Source organism: Caretta caretta, chromosome 10, assembly GCF_965140235.1.
Source record: "Caretta caretta isolate rCarCar2 chromosome 10, rCarCar1.hap1, whole genome shotgun sequence".
In the NCBI taxonomy this organism is placed as follows: domain Eukaryota; kingdom Metazoa; phylum Chordata; order Testudines; family Cheloniidae; genus Caretta; species Caretta caretta.
In genome coordinates this window covers 76,029,378-76,044,749 of record NC_134215.1, presented here as the reverse complement: position 1 = coordinate 76,044,749, position 15,372 = coordinate 76,029,378, and the positions used below count along the sequence as shown (strand labels likewise).

The 15,372-nt window shown below is 45.6% G+C and overlaps 1 protein-coding gene across 1 annotated transcript in view; it reads left to right on the top strand.

Moving 5' to 3' along the window:
- The first annotated feature begins 1,791 nt into the window (after positions 1-1,791).
- LOC142073335 (uncharacterized) overlaps positions 1,792-15,372 on the top strand; it is a 145,954-nt gene continuing 132,373 nt past the window's right edge. Inside the window, exons 1-2 of the mRNA XM_075132771.1 lie at positions 1,792-2,341; positions 2,729-3,075. Coding sequence (XP_074988872.1) covers positions 1,792-2,341; positions 2,729-3,075 — 897 coding nt within the window. The remainder of the gene's footprint in view (positions 2,342-2,728; positions 3,076-15,372) is intronic.

Below are 15,372 nucleotides of genomic sequence, written 5' to 3'. Positions count from 1 at the left end.
TCATGAGATTTTTGGTATTGCATAGACATCAGTTAGTTTAGCAATAACCCAGTTACAACTGTGCTCAATTACCCACTGGTACTGTGAGTAACTTCAACTGCCAAGTATTTGTCCAGTTGCAGAGGCCAGAATTGGTTTGGAAAATTGCTAATTAATTGGGTGACGTGGGAAAACCTGGAGAGGCCAGCTGGGGACTGGAGACAGGAATTTGGGACTATGAGGGGCCAGGACCAAGGAAGGAGTAGGAGTTGAGAGCAGGTGTGAGGGGACTGGACAGGAGAGGGGAATAAAGGGATTGGTGGTGAGGGGAAAAGAAGAGAGGAAATCTTGAAAGGGAAAATCTGAAGGAGAAGAGGGGGAAGGGAAAGGGCATGAGATGAAGAGGAGAGAAAAAGTCAGTTGCTGAAAGTGACTGAAAGGTGCACTCAGATTTAGGTAAAAAGTACAGGCCGGGAAGAGCAAAAGGAAAGAAGAGAGAGAAAACTGACTGAGTCCTGGGAAATCAGTGTCTGGAGCTATATAATTTAATTCGGGTTTGCTTCTGTCCAGTAACAGAGACCCTGTTACATATGTTACCAGCCTATGAACAGGAAGGGGTAAGTTACTCCTGGAATCTGGCCCTGATTAAGTTTGACTCCAACCTCCTTTTTGCTGAAATAGGGAACGATAGTACATCACTCGTAGGCAGGCCCTGTGCCCTGCTCACACAGGCCCAAATCCTGCTGACCTCTCTGGCCCACCTAGTGACGGATTCAGCCCTACCCAATGGGAAGGAGCTGGCAGATCAGGGCTCAAATGGGAAGCTCCTACAGGCTCTGAATCTGCTCTCCTTCGGCATCCAACTGGCTGTGTGTTTTTTTTGGTGGGGTGCTCATTCTCAGCAGCTCCCTTAGCTTGCAGTATGAGGAGTAGGACTGGAGAAAGAGGGTCAGATTTCAGGAGGGGCCTACTTTGATATGACACGTGGTGCTCAGGGATGCAAGCTGGGCCAACCTAGTATCTGGCGAACACAGGCCCATCGACGTGTGATGGGCCAGTCTGCATGGCCAGCAAAATTCTCATTCCTGCACCTCTCACTGGTGCATCACACACGGTTAATGAACACAGCTCTGACAGCCAGCTCTTTGGGGCACATTGCCTGTCTGTCTCCAAGGGGGGATCATGGAAGCACACTCCTTTGCCTGCCTGCTGAGAATTTTGGGGAGGACTAATTGTAGATGTATACTGTCCCTTCCTGCCTACTGGGTGCTTGATCCTATCCCCAGCTGGTACTAGGGAGCTGCTGGTGCTTTTGCCCCATCAGCAACCAACAAGAAAAAACAAATCATCCTGGGTCTCCAACTGCTGCCATGAGGGAACTTATAGTACAGCTATGTATCCTCTGGGTATTGCACATTTGCAACTGAGCCCTGGTCTACACTAGGACTTTAGGTCGAATTTAGCAGCGTTAAATCGATTTAAACCTGCACCCGTCCACACAATGAAGGCCTTTATTCGACTTAAAGGGCTCTTAAAATCGATTTCCTTACTCCACCCCTGACAAGTGGATTAGCGCTTAAATCGACGTTGCCGGCTCGAATTTGGGGTACTGTGGACACAATTCGATGGTATTGGCCTCCGGGAGCTATCCCAGAGTGCTCCATTCTGACCGCTCTGGACAGCGCTCTCAACTCAGATGCACTGGCCAGGTAGACAGGAAAAGAACTGCGAACTTTTGAATCTCATTTCCTGTTTGGCCAGCGTGGCAAGCTGCAGGTGACCATGCAGAGCTCATCAGCACAGGTGACCATGATGGAGTCCCAGAATCGCAAAAGAGCTCCAGCATGGACTGAACGGGAGGTACGGGATCTGATCGCTGTTTGGGGAGAGGAATCCGTGCTATCAGAACTCCGTTCCAGTTTTCAAAATGCCAAAACCTTTCTGAAAATCTCCCAGGGCATGATGGACAGAGGCCATAACAGGGACCCGAAGCAGTGCCGCGTGAAACTGAAGGAGCTGAGGCAAGCCTACCAGAAAACCAGAGAGGCGAACAGCCGCTCCGGGTCAGAGCCCCAAACATGCCGCTTCTATGATGAGCTGCATGCCATTTTAGGGGGTTCAGCCACCACTACCCCAGCCGTGTTGTTTGACTCCTTCAATGGAGATGGAGGCAATACAGAAGTAGGTTTTGGGGACGAAGAAGATGATGATGAGGAGGTTGTAGATAGCTCACAGCAAGCAAGCGGAGAAACCGGTTTTCCCGACAGCCAGGAACTGTTTCTCACCCTAGACCTGGAGCCAGTACCCCCCGAACCCACCCAAGGCTGCCTCCTGGACTCAGCAGGCGGAGAAGGGACCTCTGGTGAGTGTACCTTTTAAAATGCTATACATGGTTTAAAAGCAAGCATGTGAAAAGATTACTTTGCCCTGGCATTTGCGGTTCTGCCTTTGCAAAAGGTTTCTGGGGAGGGCAGCCTTATTTCGTCCTTCATGGTAGGACACTTTACCACTCCAGGCCAGCAACACGTACTGGGGAATCACTGTAGAACAAAGCATTGCAGTGTCTGTTTGCTGGCATTCAACCAAAATCCGTTCACGCGGTGGGAGGAGGCAAAATGCGACCTTGTAACGAAAGCACATGTGCTATGTATGTAATGTTAACAGCAAGGTTTACCCTGAAAGAGTGTAGCGACTGTTTTATAAAATGTGTCTTTTTAAATACCGCTGTCCCTTTTTTTTTCTCCACCAGCTGCATGTGTTTCAATGATCACAGGATCTTCTCCTTCCCAGAGGCTAGTGAAGCCTAGAAAGAAAAAAAAACGCACTCGCGATGAAATGTTCTCCGAGCTCATGCTGTCCTCCCACACTGACAGAGCACAGACGAATGCGTGGAGGCAAATAATGTCAGAGTGCAGGAAAGCACAAAATGACCGGGAGGAGAGGTGGCGGGCTGAAGAGAGTAAGTGGCGGGCTGAAGAGAGTAAGTGGCGGGCTGAAGACAGGGCTGAAGCTCAAAGGTGGCGGCAGCGTGATGAGAGGAGGCAGGATTCAATGCTGAGGCTGCTGCAGGACCAAACCAGTATGCTCCAGTGTATGGTTGAGCTGCAGCAAAGGCAGCTGGAGCACAGACTGCCACTGCAGCCCCTCTGTAACCAACCGCCCTCCTCCCCAAGTTCCATAGCCTCCACACCCAGACGCCCAAGAACGCGGTGGGGGGGCCTCTGGCCAACCAGCCACTCCACCACAGAGGATTGCCCAAAAAAAAGAAGGCTGTCATTCAATAAATTTTAAAGTTGTAAACTTTTAAAGTGCTGTGCTTAAAGTGCTGTGTGGCATTTTCCTTCCCTCCTCCACCACCCCTCCTGGGATACCTTGGTAGTCATCCCCCTATTTGTGTGATGAATGAATAACGAATGCATGACTGTGAAGCAGCAATGACTTTATTGGCTCTGCAAGCAATGATTAAAGGGAGGAGGGGAGGGTGGTTAGCGTACAGGGAAGTAGAGTGAACCAAGGGGTGGGGGGGTTCATCAAGGAGAAACAAACAGAACTTTCACACCGTAGCCTGGCCAGTCATGAAACTGTTTTTCAAAGCTTCTCTGATGCGTACCGCGCCCTCCTGTGCTCTTCTAACCGCCCTGGTGTCTGGCTGCGCGTAACCAGCAGCCAGGCGATTTGCCTCAACCTCCCACCCCGCCATAAACGTCTCCCCCTTACTCTCACAGATATTGTGGAGCACACAGCAAGCAGTAATAACAGTGGGAATATTGGTTTCGCTGAGGTCTAACCGAGTCAGTAAACTGCGCCAGCGCGCCTTTAAACGTCCAAATGCACATTCTACCACCATTCTGCACTTGCTCAGCCTGTAGTTGAACAGCTCCTGACCACTGTCCAGGCTGCCTGTGTATGGCTTCATGAGCCATGGCATTAAGGGGTAGGCTGGGTCCCCAAGGATACATATAGGCATTTCAACATCCCCAACAGTTATTTTCTGGTCTGGGAATAAAGTCCCTTCCTGCAGCTTTTGAAACAGACCAGAGTTCCTGAAGATGCGAGCATCATGCACCTTTCCCGGCCATCCCACGTTGATGTTGGTGAAACGTCCCTTGTGATCCACCAGAGCTTGCAGCACTATCGAAAAGTACCCCTTGCGGTTTATGTACTCGGCGGCTTGGTGCTCCGGTGCCAAGATAGGGATATGGGTTCCATCTATAGCCCCACCACAGTTAGGGAATCCCATTGCAGCAAAGCCATCCACTATGACCTGCACATTTCCCAGGGTCACTACCCTTGATATCAGCAGATCTTTGATTGCGTGGGCTACTTGCATCACAGCAGCCCCCACAGTAGATTTGCCCACTCCAAATTGATTCCCAACTGACCGGTAGCTGTCTGGCGTTGCAAGCTTCCACAGGGCTATCGCCACTCGCTTCTCAACTGTGAGGGCTGCTCTCATCTTGGTATTCATGCGCTTCAGGGCAGGGGAAAGCAAGTCACAAAGTTCCATGAAAGTGCCCTTACGCATGCGAAAGTTTCGTAGCCACTGGGAATCGTCCCAGACCTGCAACACTATGCAGTCCCACCAGTCTGTGCTTGTTTCCCGAGCCCAGAATCGGCGTTCCACAGCATGAACCTGCCCCATTAGCACCATGATGCATGCATTGTCAGGGCCCATGCTTTCAGAGAAATCTGTGTCCATGTCCTGATCACTCACGGGACCGCGCTGACGTCGCCTCCTCGCCCGGTATCGCGTTGCCATGTTCTGGTGCTGCATATACTGCTGAATAATGCGTGTGGTGGTTAATGTGCTCCTAATTGCCAAAGTGAGCTGAGCGGGCTCCATGCTTGCCTTGGTATGGCGTCCGCACAGAAAAAAGGCGCGGAACGATTGTCTGCCGTTGCTCTGACGGAGGGAGGGGCGACTGACGACACAGCTTACAGGGTTGGCTTCAGGGAGCTAAAATCAACAAAGGGGGTGCCTGTACATCAAGGAGTATTTCAGGCAGGACTGCATGGAGGGTTCCAATAAGAAATGGTGCACCTAAGTTATCGTTGTTATTGGAACAAGGAGGTTAGCCTGGCCTCTGATTGATACATGGCTAGATTTACCTCGCTGCACCTTCTCTGTGAGTGACTACAGTGTGACCTAGAGGAATGAGTCCCCTAGACAGGGGAGGAGGCAAATGAGTACAAAACAAATCTGGTCTATTTCTTGTTTTGACCCACTCCATCTATCTTTTACATCTTTGGCTGGCAGCAGACGGTGTAGAAGGACTGCATGCCATCCACATCTCATGGCTGCTCGGCAGAAGATGGTACAGTATGACTGCTAGCCATCCCCATCTCTTGCCTGCCTGGCAGAAGATGGTGCAATACGACTGCTAGCAATCCTCATCTCTTGCCTGCCTGGCAGAAGATGGTACAGTACGACTGCTAGCAGTCCGTATCGCCTGCCCGCTCACCATAAGACGGTTCAATAGGACTGACTGCAGGACTAAAGAGAATGACCTGGTCAAGTCACTCCAAATTTAGTCCCTGCGCCCATGTCTGCCCAGGCGCTCCCAGCCGACGCGGCCAGGAGCACCTCGGACACGATGAGGACGACTACCAGTCGTATTGCACCGTCTGCTGCCAGAAGGCAAGGGGTTGCTGCTACTGTGCAGCAAAGCCGTACCGCGTCTGCCAACACCCAGGAGACATAGGGTGACGGTTACCTGAGCGGGCTCCATGCTTGCCATGGTATGGCGTCTGCACAGGTAACTCAGGAAAAAAGGCGCGAAATGATTGTCTGCCCTTGCTTTCACGGGGGGAGGGAGGGAACGGGGGCCTGACGATATGTACCCAGAACCACCCGCGACAATGTTTTAGCCCCATCAGGCATTGGGATCTCAACCCAGAATTCCAATGGGCAGCAGAGACTGCGGGAACTGTGGGATAGCTACCCACAGTGCAACGCTCCGGAAGTCGACGCTTGCCTCGGTACTGTGGAAGCGCTCCGCCGAGTTAATGCACTTAATGCACTTAGAGCATTTTCTGTGGGGACACATACACTCGAATTTATAAAACCGATTTCTAAAAAACCGACTTCTATAAATTCGACCTTATTCCGTAGTGTAGACATACCCAAAGGGAGGCATGGAACCATATGTGGCCTAGTGGATAGATCACTGGACTGGGATTCAGGAGACTTGGTTCTATTCCTGGCTTGGCCGCCACTCTCCCTCTTTGTGCCTTAGTGTCCCCATCTGTAAAATAGGAATTTTGATCTTTCCTGTTCTTTGAGATGCATCCTTTAAAATCCTAGATAGGAGCTACTATAGCTCTGATTATTATTATTATTATTTATTCTCATCCCCTTGCTAAGCCTAGATTTAACCAGTGTCACTTTGCCCTTTTACTTTCAGGAGAACTAAAGAAAGAAAAACACACTGCTCCACGGCTCTCTTTCAGGAAGGGAGGGATGCTTTTAATTATTTATGCACCTCCTTTTCATGTTGTGTCTGCTTTTAGAATCGTTATCATTATGGTTGTGAAGGCCATAGGCTCTACATAAATCATCAAATAAATAATAAATAAGTCGTCATTAAGTATTGAGCTGGTATTATTTATGGCTGTCGGGATAGGGCAAGAATACTATAGATACCACTGTGATTAACAATGAAAAAATCCAATGGTTGCCTACATTAGTGGACTCATCATTTAAGAGTGACTTTCACAAGTCCAGGCCCTTAGTTTTGGGAAGGCTCAGTGAGATAACGCCTTTAGGAATATTGAGAGCATAAGCCAGCAAGGCATTATATATATAATGCACACTGTAGCCATTATATACATTTTATATATATAATTATATATATATAATGCAGTATGCAGCACAGTGACAAGTGGCCACAGGGTTGTCAGACTTCAAGTCACTGGCCAGCGTGAACACACATGGGCTCCTGCTCCACTGATTAAAGCCTCGATTCTTCCAAAGACTTATACATATGTCAATAATCCCATTGGTTTCAATAAGGCTATGGATGTGCTTAAAGTTAAGCATGTGTACGTCTTTGTGGGATCGAAGCCTATGCCGCTAAGCTACCTCTGATTCACAGCCCTCAAGCAAAGATCTAAGTAGATATGTAATCAAAGGTCAATGGACTCCGAGCTCTATCAGACCAGTTGGGAGAGAGAATTCCAGAAGTGAGGGCTCTCCAGTGATAACCTCATGTCTGCTGCACACTAGGTTGAGGGGTTCTGGGCAGAGGTGCCCCAGCAGTTCTCAGTTGGGTCGGCAGAGTGTGGCATGGTTCAAGGAGGCATAATAGAGGGGGACGTGTACTCTCTCATAGAGTTTAAAAAAAACATAGAGGGTTGGATGTTAGTCCTAGTCTGGGCTGGAAACATCTTTGTGTCTCTACTAACAATGAGCAGGAAGGAGGAAGGCAATGGATACCCCAGTCATCACAATATGTGAGGGGTAATTTTCAGGCACCAGAGCTGAGGGGCACCCCAACTCCCCTCAGCTTCTGCTCTGGATAGTTCTCTGTAGTTTTTGGTCTTTCATCTGTGCCCATTTTACGGCCATGACCATTATTTTATATATATATATATATATTTTTTTTTTTTGCAGAAAGGTGCTTTAGGAAAGCAAAAGCTGCCCACTCCTCTGAGTGTCTAGGTGTAGTGTTATCTGCACAAAGGAGTGTTCACTTTCAAACATTGGCAACCCCAACTGCCTCCAGATTCTTTGCTCCGTACTGCTCATTTCTAAGGATGGGCTCAAGCCCACATAGGAGAGATCCAGGGCCAAAGTTCAGGGCCTGTTGGATCCGAAGTTTCTTTTGGCCAAGTGCAGATATTCAGGCAGCTGTAAAGGTCAGGATCTGAACTTCCCCAGAGGTCTGAGGCATGTTCAGAACTGAGGGAATTGGGTTTTGACTAAGTTCCAAAAGTAAAAGGAACAAAATCCCCCTGAAATAATTAATGAGGGACAAAGTGGAGCCATTAAAACATTCTGACTTCCCAGCAGTCCCCTCACCCATGTCATGGGATTGCGGGGAGGAAGCATGGGTTGAGGAGGACCTAGGGCAGGATGGGAGTCAGGAAGGAAATCCTGAGTTCTGATCTTGGCTCTGCATTGACTTGCTGAGTGGCCTTGGACAACTCCTTTGCACAATACCCTGCGTATACAGGGCCTGTGAGGACACTGATCATACAAGGCTAAGAGGTGTTACCATCCCTTCACATGACCCTTTGATAATGTTTTGTCTTCAGTGGCCATTTAGGTATAAATGCTAAACAGCTTCACAGTGGGACTTAAAATGAGGGTAATTCTCTCCTCACGCACCCACCTACCCAGATCAATTTCACTTTGGGGAAAACCCTGGAAGATGGAATGTCCTGGATGCAGTGGAATTGCTGTGGGACTGGCGGGCAAGACTCTAGGAACATGTGACCATGTTTGCATCCACTGCATACTATAGAGTGCTGCTCTATGATGGGAGATCTTTTTACACCAGTAGACAGGGGCTTCTGTAGGCAGGCTGAAGGAGAGACAGGCCTTGTGGTCTGCAACTGCATAGATTCCCAGTTTTGGAGGAAGGGTGTCCATTCCTTTTCTCTCTTCCCCCTTTCTGTGGATACTCTGGCTGTGGGCTGGGACCAGGATTTTTCCCTGAGATTTGCTGACAGACACATTACAATGCAATGAAAAAACGTGGGACTGACTTTCATTCTACTTCACTATAAAGAGAATTCCCCTATATCTAAGCACGCTGCAAACTGATTCCACTACATATTGCATTTATTTCACCTACATTATCCATTATCATGTATCCATGATACATCTCCATTCTAAGGATGTCCTAGACCAGTGGCTCTCAATCTTTCCAGACTACTGTACCCCTTTCTGGAGGCTGATTTGTCTTGAGTACCTCAAGTTTCCCTAACTTAACATCTACTTGATTACAAAATCAGACATAAAAATACAAAAGCATCACAGCTCACTATTACTGCAAAATTGCTGATGTTCTCATTTTTACCATATAATTATAAAATCAATTGGAATATAAATATTGTACTTACATTTCAGTGTATAGTAGATACAGGAGTACAAACAAATCACTGTATGAAATTTTAGTTTGTATTCCTTCACTAGTGCTTTTTATGTAGCCTGTTGTAAAACAAGGCAAATATCTAGGTGAGTTGACATACCCCTGGAAGTCCTCTGTATACCACTGTCCTAGGGCAACAGGAAGTAGAAGACAATGATACATAATCTCATCCAGGCAATTGTATATATGATGTTTGAGTTCATCTGACCCCTCATTGCCCCATTGCCACAAATGCATTTTCACCCTCTGAGGTGCTGTGTGATTAGGGTGACCAGATAGCATGTGTAAAAAATCAGGACAGGGGGTTGGGGGTAATAGGTGCCTATATAAGAAAAAGCCCCCAAAATCAGGACTGTCCCTATAAAATCGGGACATCTGGTCACCCTATGTGCGATCCTGGTGGTTATTTGTCAGTGCACTGAACTCAGAAGTGGAAGACTCAGTGGGCCAGAGGCATCACTGGTGTAACTTCATTGAAGTCAAAGGAGTTCCATCTACCTGGTCTGAATCTGCCTGGCTTTCTCTGTCTGGGTCCCATTTATTTCACTGGAGACTTTTTTTTTTTTTAACTAGGTATCAGAATCAAGTTCCAAGCACCTGCCCTGCTGTCCTTTAGCTACCAGGAGTTACCTTCCCTGGTAAAACCCATGGCTACAGTAGTCTCTGGCATTAGCAAAGTCCTGTATGTCAGGATATATATATTAGTTGGCCTTTGCTCACTTTTGAATCAGCTAAGTGCACCTGGCTTCACTGATATGGAAAAATTCTGAAGTTTCCTTTCCCCAGGGGGTGACCATCCATCTCATTGCCTGTGAGAAATACCACCAAGTCAGCATGACTAACATTCAGAAACTTACTGCTGTCCTTACTCTTTGAGCAAGTCCCCAGCTGGGACTCTAGGTCACTGCACTTGAAGGCAGAAGTTCAGTGCGCTAAAACAGTTAGTGCATTTAGCCAGCATACAACCTACTCCTCCTGCCCCTCCTCCCTCCACCACAGCCACTCATGTAGTTTGTTCCTGTTTAATATCAATTGGCCGGTAAATTCCCTTTCATTTTTTTTTTCATTCACACTCATTCTAAGTGTGATTTTTATCAGTACAAGAGTGGGAACACTGTGACTAATTATAAAGCCATTACATGCTTAAACTCAATTAACTTTCAATAACCCTTGAAATTTGCGTAATGCTAGCCGTTGGCCCTGATTGAACCAATAAATATTGCTCACCTTTTGCAATGTATATGAAAAGAGGTGCTTATAGAGTATGGTCAGACCCGGCTGCTCCAGGGGATGGCTGAAGGTCAGATGAGGTTTTGGCAGTATATTATGGAACGGAGTTAAATTAAATGGGTCCCAGATGTTCAGATGCTGCCATGTCAGGAAGCCCAAATAAAAAGGCTGAAGGTCCCCAACTGTTGGTACAATTTTTGCCACTTTTCCCATCCTGCAATAATATTTAACACTTCTATAGAGTCCTTCATCCCATGATCCCAATCTGCTTTGCAAATGTTAGTCAAACCTCACAAATCCCCTGAGACAGAGAGAAGTATTTCTAGCTCCACTTTATAGACCAAGGCAATTGAGGCACAGAGAGAGATTCAGAGATTTGCCCAAGCTTATCCAGTGGCAGTGCCAAGATTAAAACCCAACGGTCCTGATGCCAAAACATGTGCTTTATCCATTAGATCGTGCTGCCTCTCAAATGTGGTGTGGATTTGGCATATCAATCTCCTCCTTCAAAATAAAGTGTGGTTTTATAGTAGCTGCAGAGCCATTTCCATTTCAAACTGCAAGTACAAGTCTTACTCAGTGATTAGACACACCTGGATGTCCTTCTTTTCAGCTTCCTGCCTACAGCTCTTACAACTAGATCCTGGCAATAGACTTCTGACAAGAACTTGGATTGGGTAATAGAGCTGTTGTCACTATAGGCAAAGAGTAGATGGTGGACAGAGTCTGTTTGTTAGGTAGTTGGTTGCATAGTCTTTAACTAGGCAGGGGCCAGATCATCTCATCAGTAAGACTTCATTCTGTCCACTGATCTCCATCATGCTGCGTACTGGCCCCATTGAGTGACCTTCGTAATCTTATTGACCGTCCATGTCTGAAATTGGTTTGGAAACTCCCTGAGGAAGGGATCTTGCCTTTTATCTGCTTTGAGAAGCTCCTGGCACACTTTCAATTGCTGTTATAATAATAATAATTAATAATAAATTAATAATTGGGTGCAAGGTCTTTAATAAGCTATAAGGTTGGAAGGAACATGACCAGTTCACTGAGGCTGATGTACTAGGCTGGACACAGTCAATGGAGTTGGACCCATATGTGAATTTGACCATCAGTACCTCACGGATCAATTTTTGTCCAGTCCCAGCCACTCTGGGTCACCAGTGTAGCCTTGTTGACTTTCAGCATTTTTTCTCTTCCCTTTGAGATGCTTAAATCCCTTTGGATAATCTTGAAGGACAATCATGTGAGGTCTCAACCAGTCTATTAAACCAATGGGGGGGGGGACACTGTGCTACAAAGTGTTTCGCCTCTAGGTTACTGCTTACTACTACTAAAAAACTTCTTTGAGTCTGATCGACTTATATTATTCATGTTGTGTCATACCTTCCTCCCTGGGTATAATCAGCGTGACGGCAGAAGCTTTGGGTCCAATATGATCAATTAGGGGGTCTGTGTTTAGATGAAATATTTGCAAATAGGCTGGAAACGTCTAGCTGCCTTTAGTGCACATGTCAGGGTGGGCGTTCTGCCCATTGTTCATATGTCGGGTTAGCACTATTTAGCAATTTGAAGGGTGCCTTTCCTTCCAGCTGCTGTCATATGACTTAGGAAGCTCTACTTTCTCCTTCAAAAGGAAGTGAACATCATGGAACCTATAACAAAACGTTGTGGCCCATTGTGAAAGAGGATACTGCAATTTGCAGAGTGGAGGTAAAGGTTCTGCAGGATCCAGCAGCTTGCTCTGCAGAATTCATCCCAAGCAGCGTGGGTACATTGTGTCGACAACGGGTTGGCCTACTGATACATTCCTGCTACCCTTCCACCAGCACGATACTGACCTTTGGCTTTCCTTTCCACTGGGTAATTACATGGTTGCACCACCTCCTAATGCCCTTTTCCCGCTGCCCATGGCCTGCTCTTCTTATTCTCCCTTCTGTTGCTGTGCCCTCCATCTCTTGACTGTTTGCTCTTACCCCTCTTCTGCTGTCCTGCCCACAGGTCCTCATTACCTTGCACGATGTTTAAGGCAGCTGACTCCCTATGGACTCCTCACTAATATCTCCTCTGGGTGGGCGGGTGAGGGAATGAAAATAGGTGCTTCCCTTTTAATTTTTGCTTTGTTGCTGCTTGTTTGACCTTTAAGCAGGTGCTTAGCTGTTGTTCACCTGGCACTGGTTTTCACAGGCTCATCCCTTGTAAATATATAGAGAAAGGGCAGGAGACCAAATGCAGATGCTCACCACTGTATTATTTCCTGTGAGGCTACTAAAGGCCGTTTTCAGCTTATCCATCCATCTTTGTCGATTTGCCTCCTGTGTCCATTCACTTGTGTATTTATTTAGTGATAATATTAGCAATTGTATCATCCCCTCAGATTATAATGTTGCTTTTCAGAATAAAGCCAGAGATGCAAAGTGCGCTGAACCCATTATAAAAAAATAAAAGGGCTTTCCTTGATGGTATTTAGCTCAATAAACACAGTTTGTCAGAGATGTCTTTATTTCCTTGCATTTAAACGATTAAATGTTGATAAAAATAGCTTCAGAAATAAAACATGAAGAGAGCTTCTGGCAAAGCCCTGTCCAGTTTAATTCATACATTAAATATTTGCTAGTAGGGTCAAAAGCTGAACGCTTAGATACTTTGCCCTTTGAATGAACCGAGCTAAAGTAAAGGCAAGGAAATCAGTTTTGCAGAAACTCTCTCCAGTACACTGGGATCAATTTAAACATCAAAGGTTTCATAGATCATACAGACAGATAGCTATATTATTGTGGGCAATTAATGCTCAGAGAGGTGTTTCCTGATGTCTGAATCTTGTGCAGGGAAGATAATATTAAAAATTCAGAGTTTTAATTATGGAAAAGGTGATCCTTGATCCTTCGCTACTGAAAAATAGAACAGTTTATTTTGCATTAATTAACGTAGAAAACCCCAGATCTAAATCTCTGCTTCGATACAACTTTTTTACAGTCAAATTAGCGTTTATATTTCTAAAGGTAATTTTTAGGCAGCTTGATAAATAAATGATACGCTGGTAACCTCCAGGTGGATGGAAAGACGCTCATACAATGCAAATTGGCACAAGATTACATAACAGTCAGCGCTCTGCTGGTCTCAGTTCGTGGTGAACGGGTATATACAGTGTGTTGGAGCTAATCCTTAGTTTAACACCCCTCAAAACCCATCCATATCTTGGTAGGTAGGATGGTGGGTGATAAGAGGTTAGTTAGAGTGCACATCAGGTTATGCACAGTAAAGGATCTCAGTCCAACCTCTGTCTCCTTTAGGTTTGGAACTAGGAGTATCCTCACTATAATATACTTGGTTGGCTTGGTGGGGCCAAAAGCACCAGATACAATCAGCTTTGTAATTAAATTCTGGGAAGGCTTTTCCAAAACAGCTCACCAATTCTGAAGTTGAAAATTCTTTGATCCTGTGGTTTTGAGATTGAGGAAGCGAGCAAGAGTCAATTGTTGTAAGTAACTTGAGCCAAAATTCCTTTAATCCTGCTGCAAGTCTGCATATATCTTCAAAGACACTTTGTCAGACTTGCGCAGACACCAAGTTTCAAACATCAGCTTTTTCTCTGGTTTCAGTAATCTCTTTACGTTACTTCTACAATCGGGTGCCAGCCAGGATCTCAGCATGGGAATGAAAGACTCACATGTAGTATGTAAGTAACATTGTAATGTCAAAGATTTTTTTTTTAAATTGACGACCTAGAGAAGTATCCTGATTTTCAAAAATGCTGAGCACCCAACAGCTCCCATTTATTTCAGTGGCTACTGCATGGTGGTCATCACTTTTGAAAACCAGGCCACTTATTGAATGAGCTTTAAAGACCCATTTTTGAAAATCATGGCTAGAAAGTTATCTTCTCCTACTGTAGATGTCCAAAACCATTTCATTCAAATAGTGGGATGAGTTGCCGACCAGGTATATTTCATCTCTTCCTCATATACTAATAAAAAGTACAATTGCCATCAAAAGGATCAATTGCCACACCCAGGTCCCCCTGGGCATTTTGCCATTGATTTAAATTGGATGCATCAGGGAATTTTTATTATGTCAAAGAAGCTCTTGGGCTAATCGTTTTTCATTGTTGTTCTTAAGTGTTTGCCTGATTCAGCTCGCATTGAAATTACTGGAATGATCACTGACTTCAGTTAGAGGAGAGTACAACCTTTCCCTATGGTACAGTGGAGCTTTTACATGTAGAAAAGTCCAGGATATCCTAAATTTTGATTTTCTTGCCACCCCTGTCTTGGCCCCTTGTGTTTACACAGTATTTTGTATTGCTTTATGTGGTGGTAATTTTATTCCCTTAATATTAGAGCTGGGAGAATACTGCAAATATTTGTATTTTAAAATTACTAAATAAATAAATTGAAGATACATCTGTATTTGCTTTCTGCGAATATTGTACTGAAAAGACTTGAGGGCAGGAATGTTTGGGGAAGCAGACAACTTACAAACAGGAAAAAGATACATTTCATTGATAACACTGTTCACTACAAGTTTATACAGCTTAGCAGACATGGAGAAGACTTTCCTGAATGAAGTCATGAAGACTTCCTCATGGCTTTGGGTTGACACTGACCTGGTGAGCTGAGCAGCTGTGGACATGGTTAACTGGAACTCACACCACTTGTAGACTTCTTCCACTTTGGAGGTCTGTGACTCAGGGATACCACCTGTTCGTGTTTGTCTGGTGTTAGTATGAGCATACTCCTTGTTTGCTATCCTCAGGGAGAACCTGGTCCTGTGCTCTCCTAGTTGGGAGGACTGTGGGCATCGTTTGATGTCATGTCTAGTAGGAGATATAGCCTCCTCACCTTGTGGTTAGCATGTGTGACCCTAAAAGTACTCCAGTGTGAGATGGCAAGGGGCTCCCTGGTATGTAACAGTAAATCTCAGCTAATCTGACCAGCTGAGTGCATCTTGCACACTGTTGTCATGATATCTATTTAAAAGATGTTTTATAAGATATAATCTGAAAACTAATGACACGCTAGCCAGTACTCTCACTGTAAAATGCATGTAACAATGTTGTAGGAGAAATTAT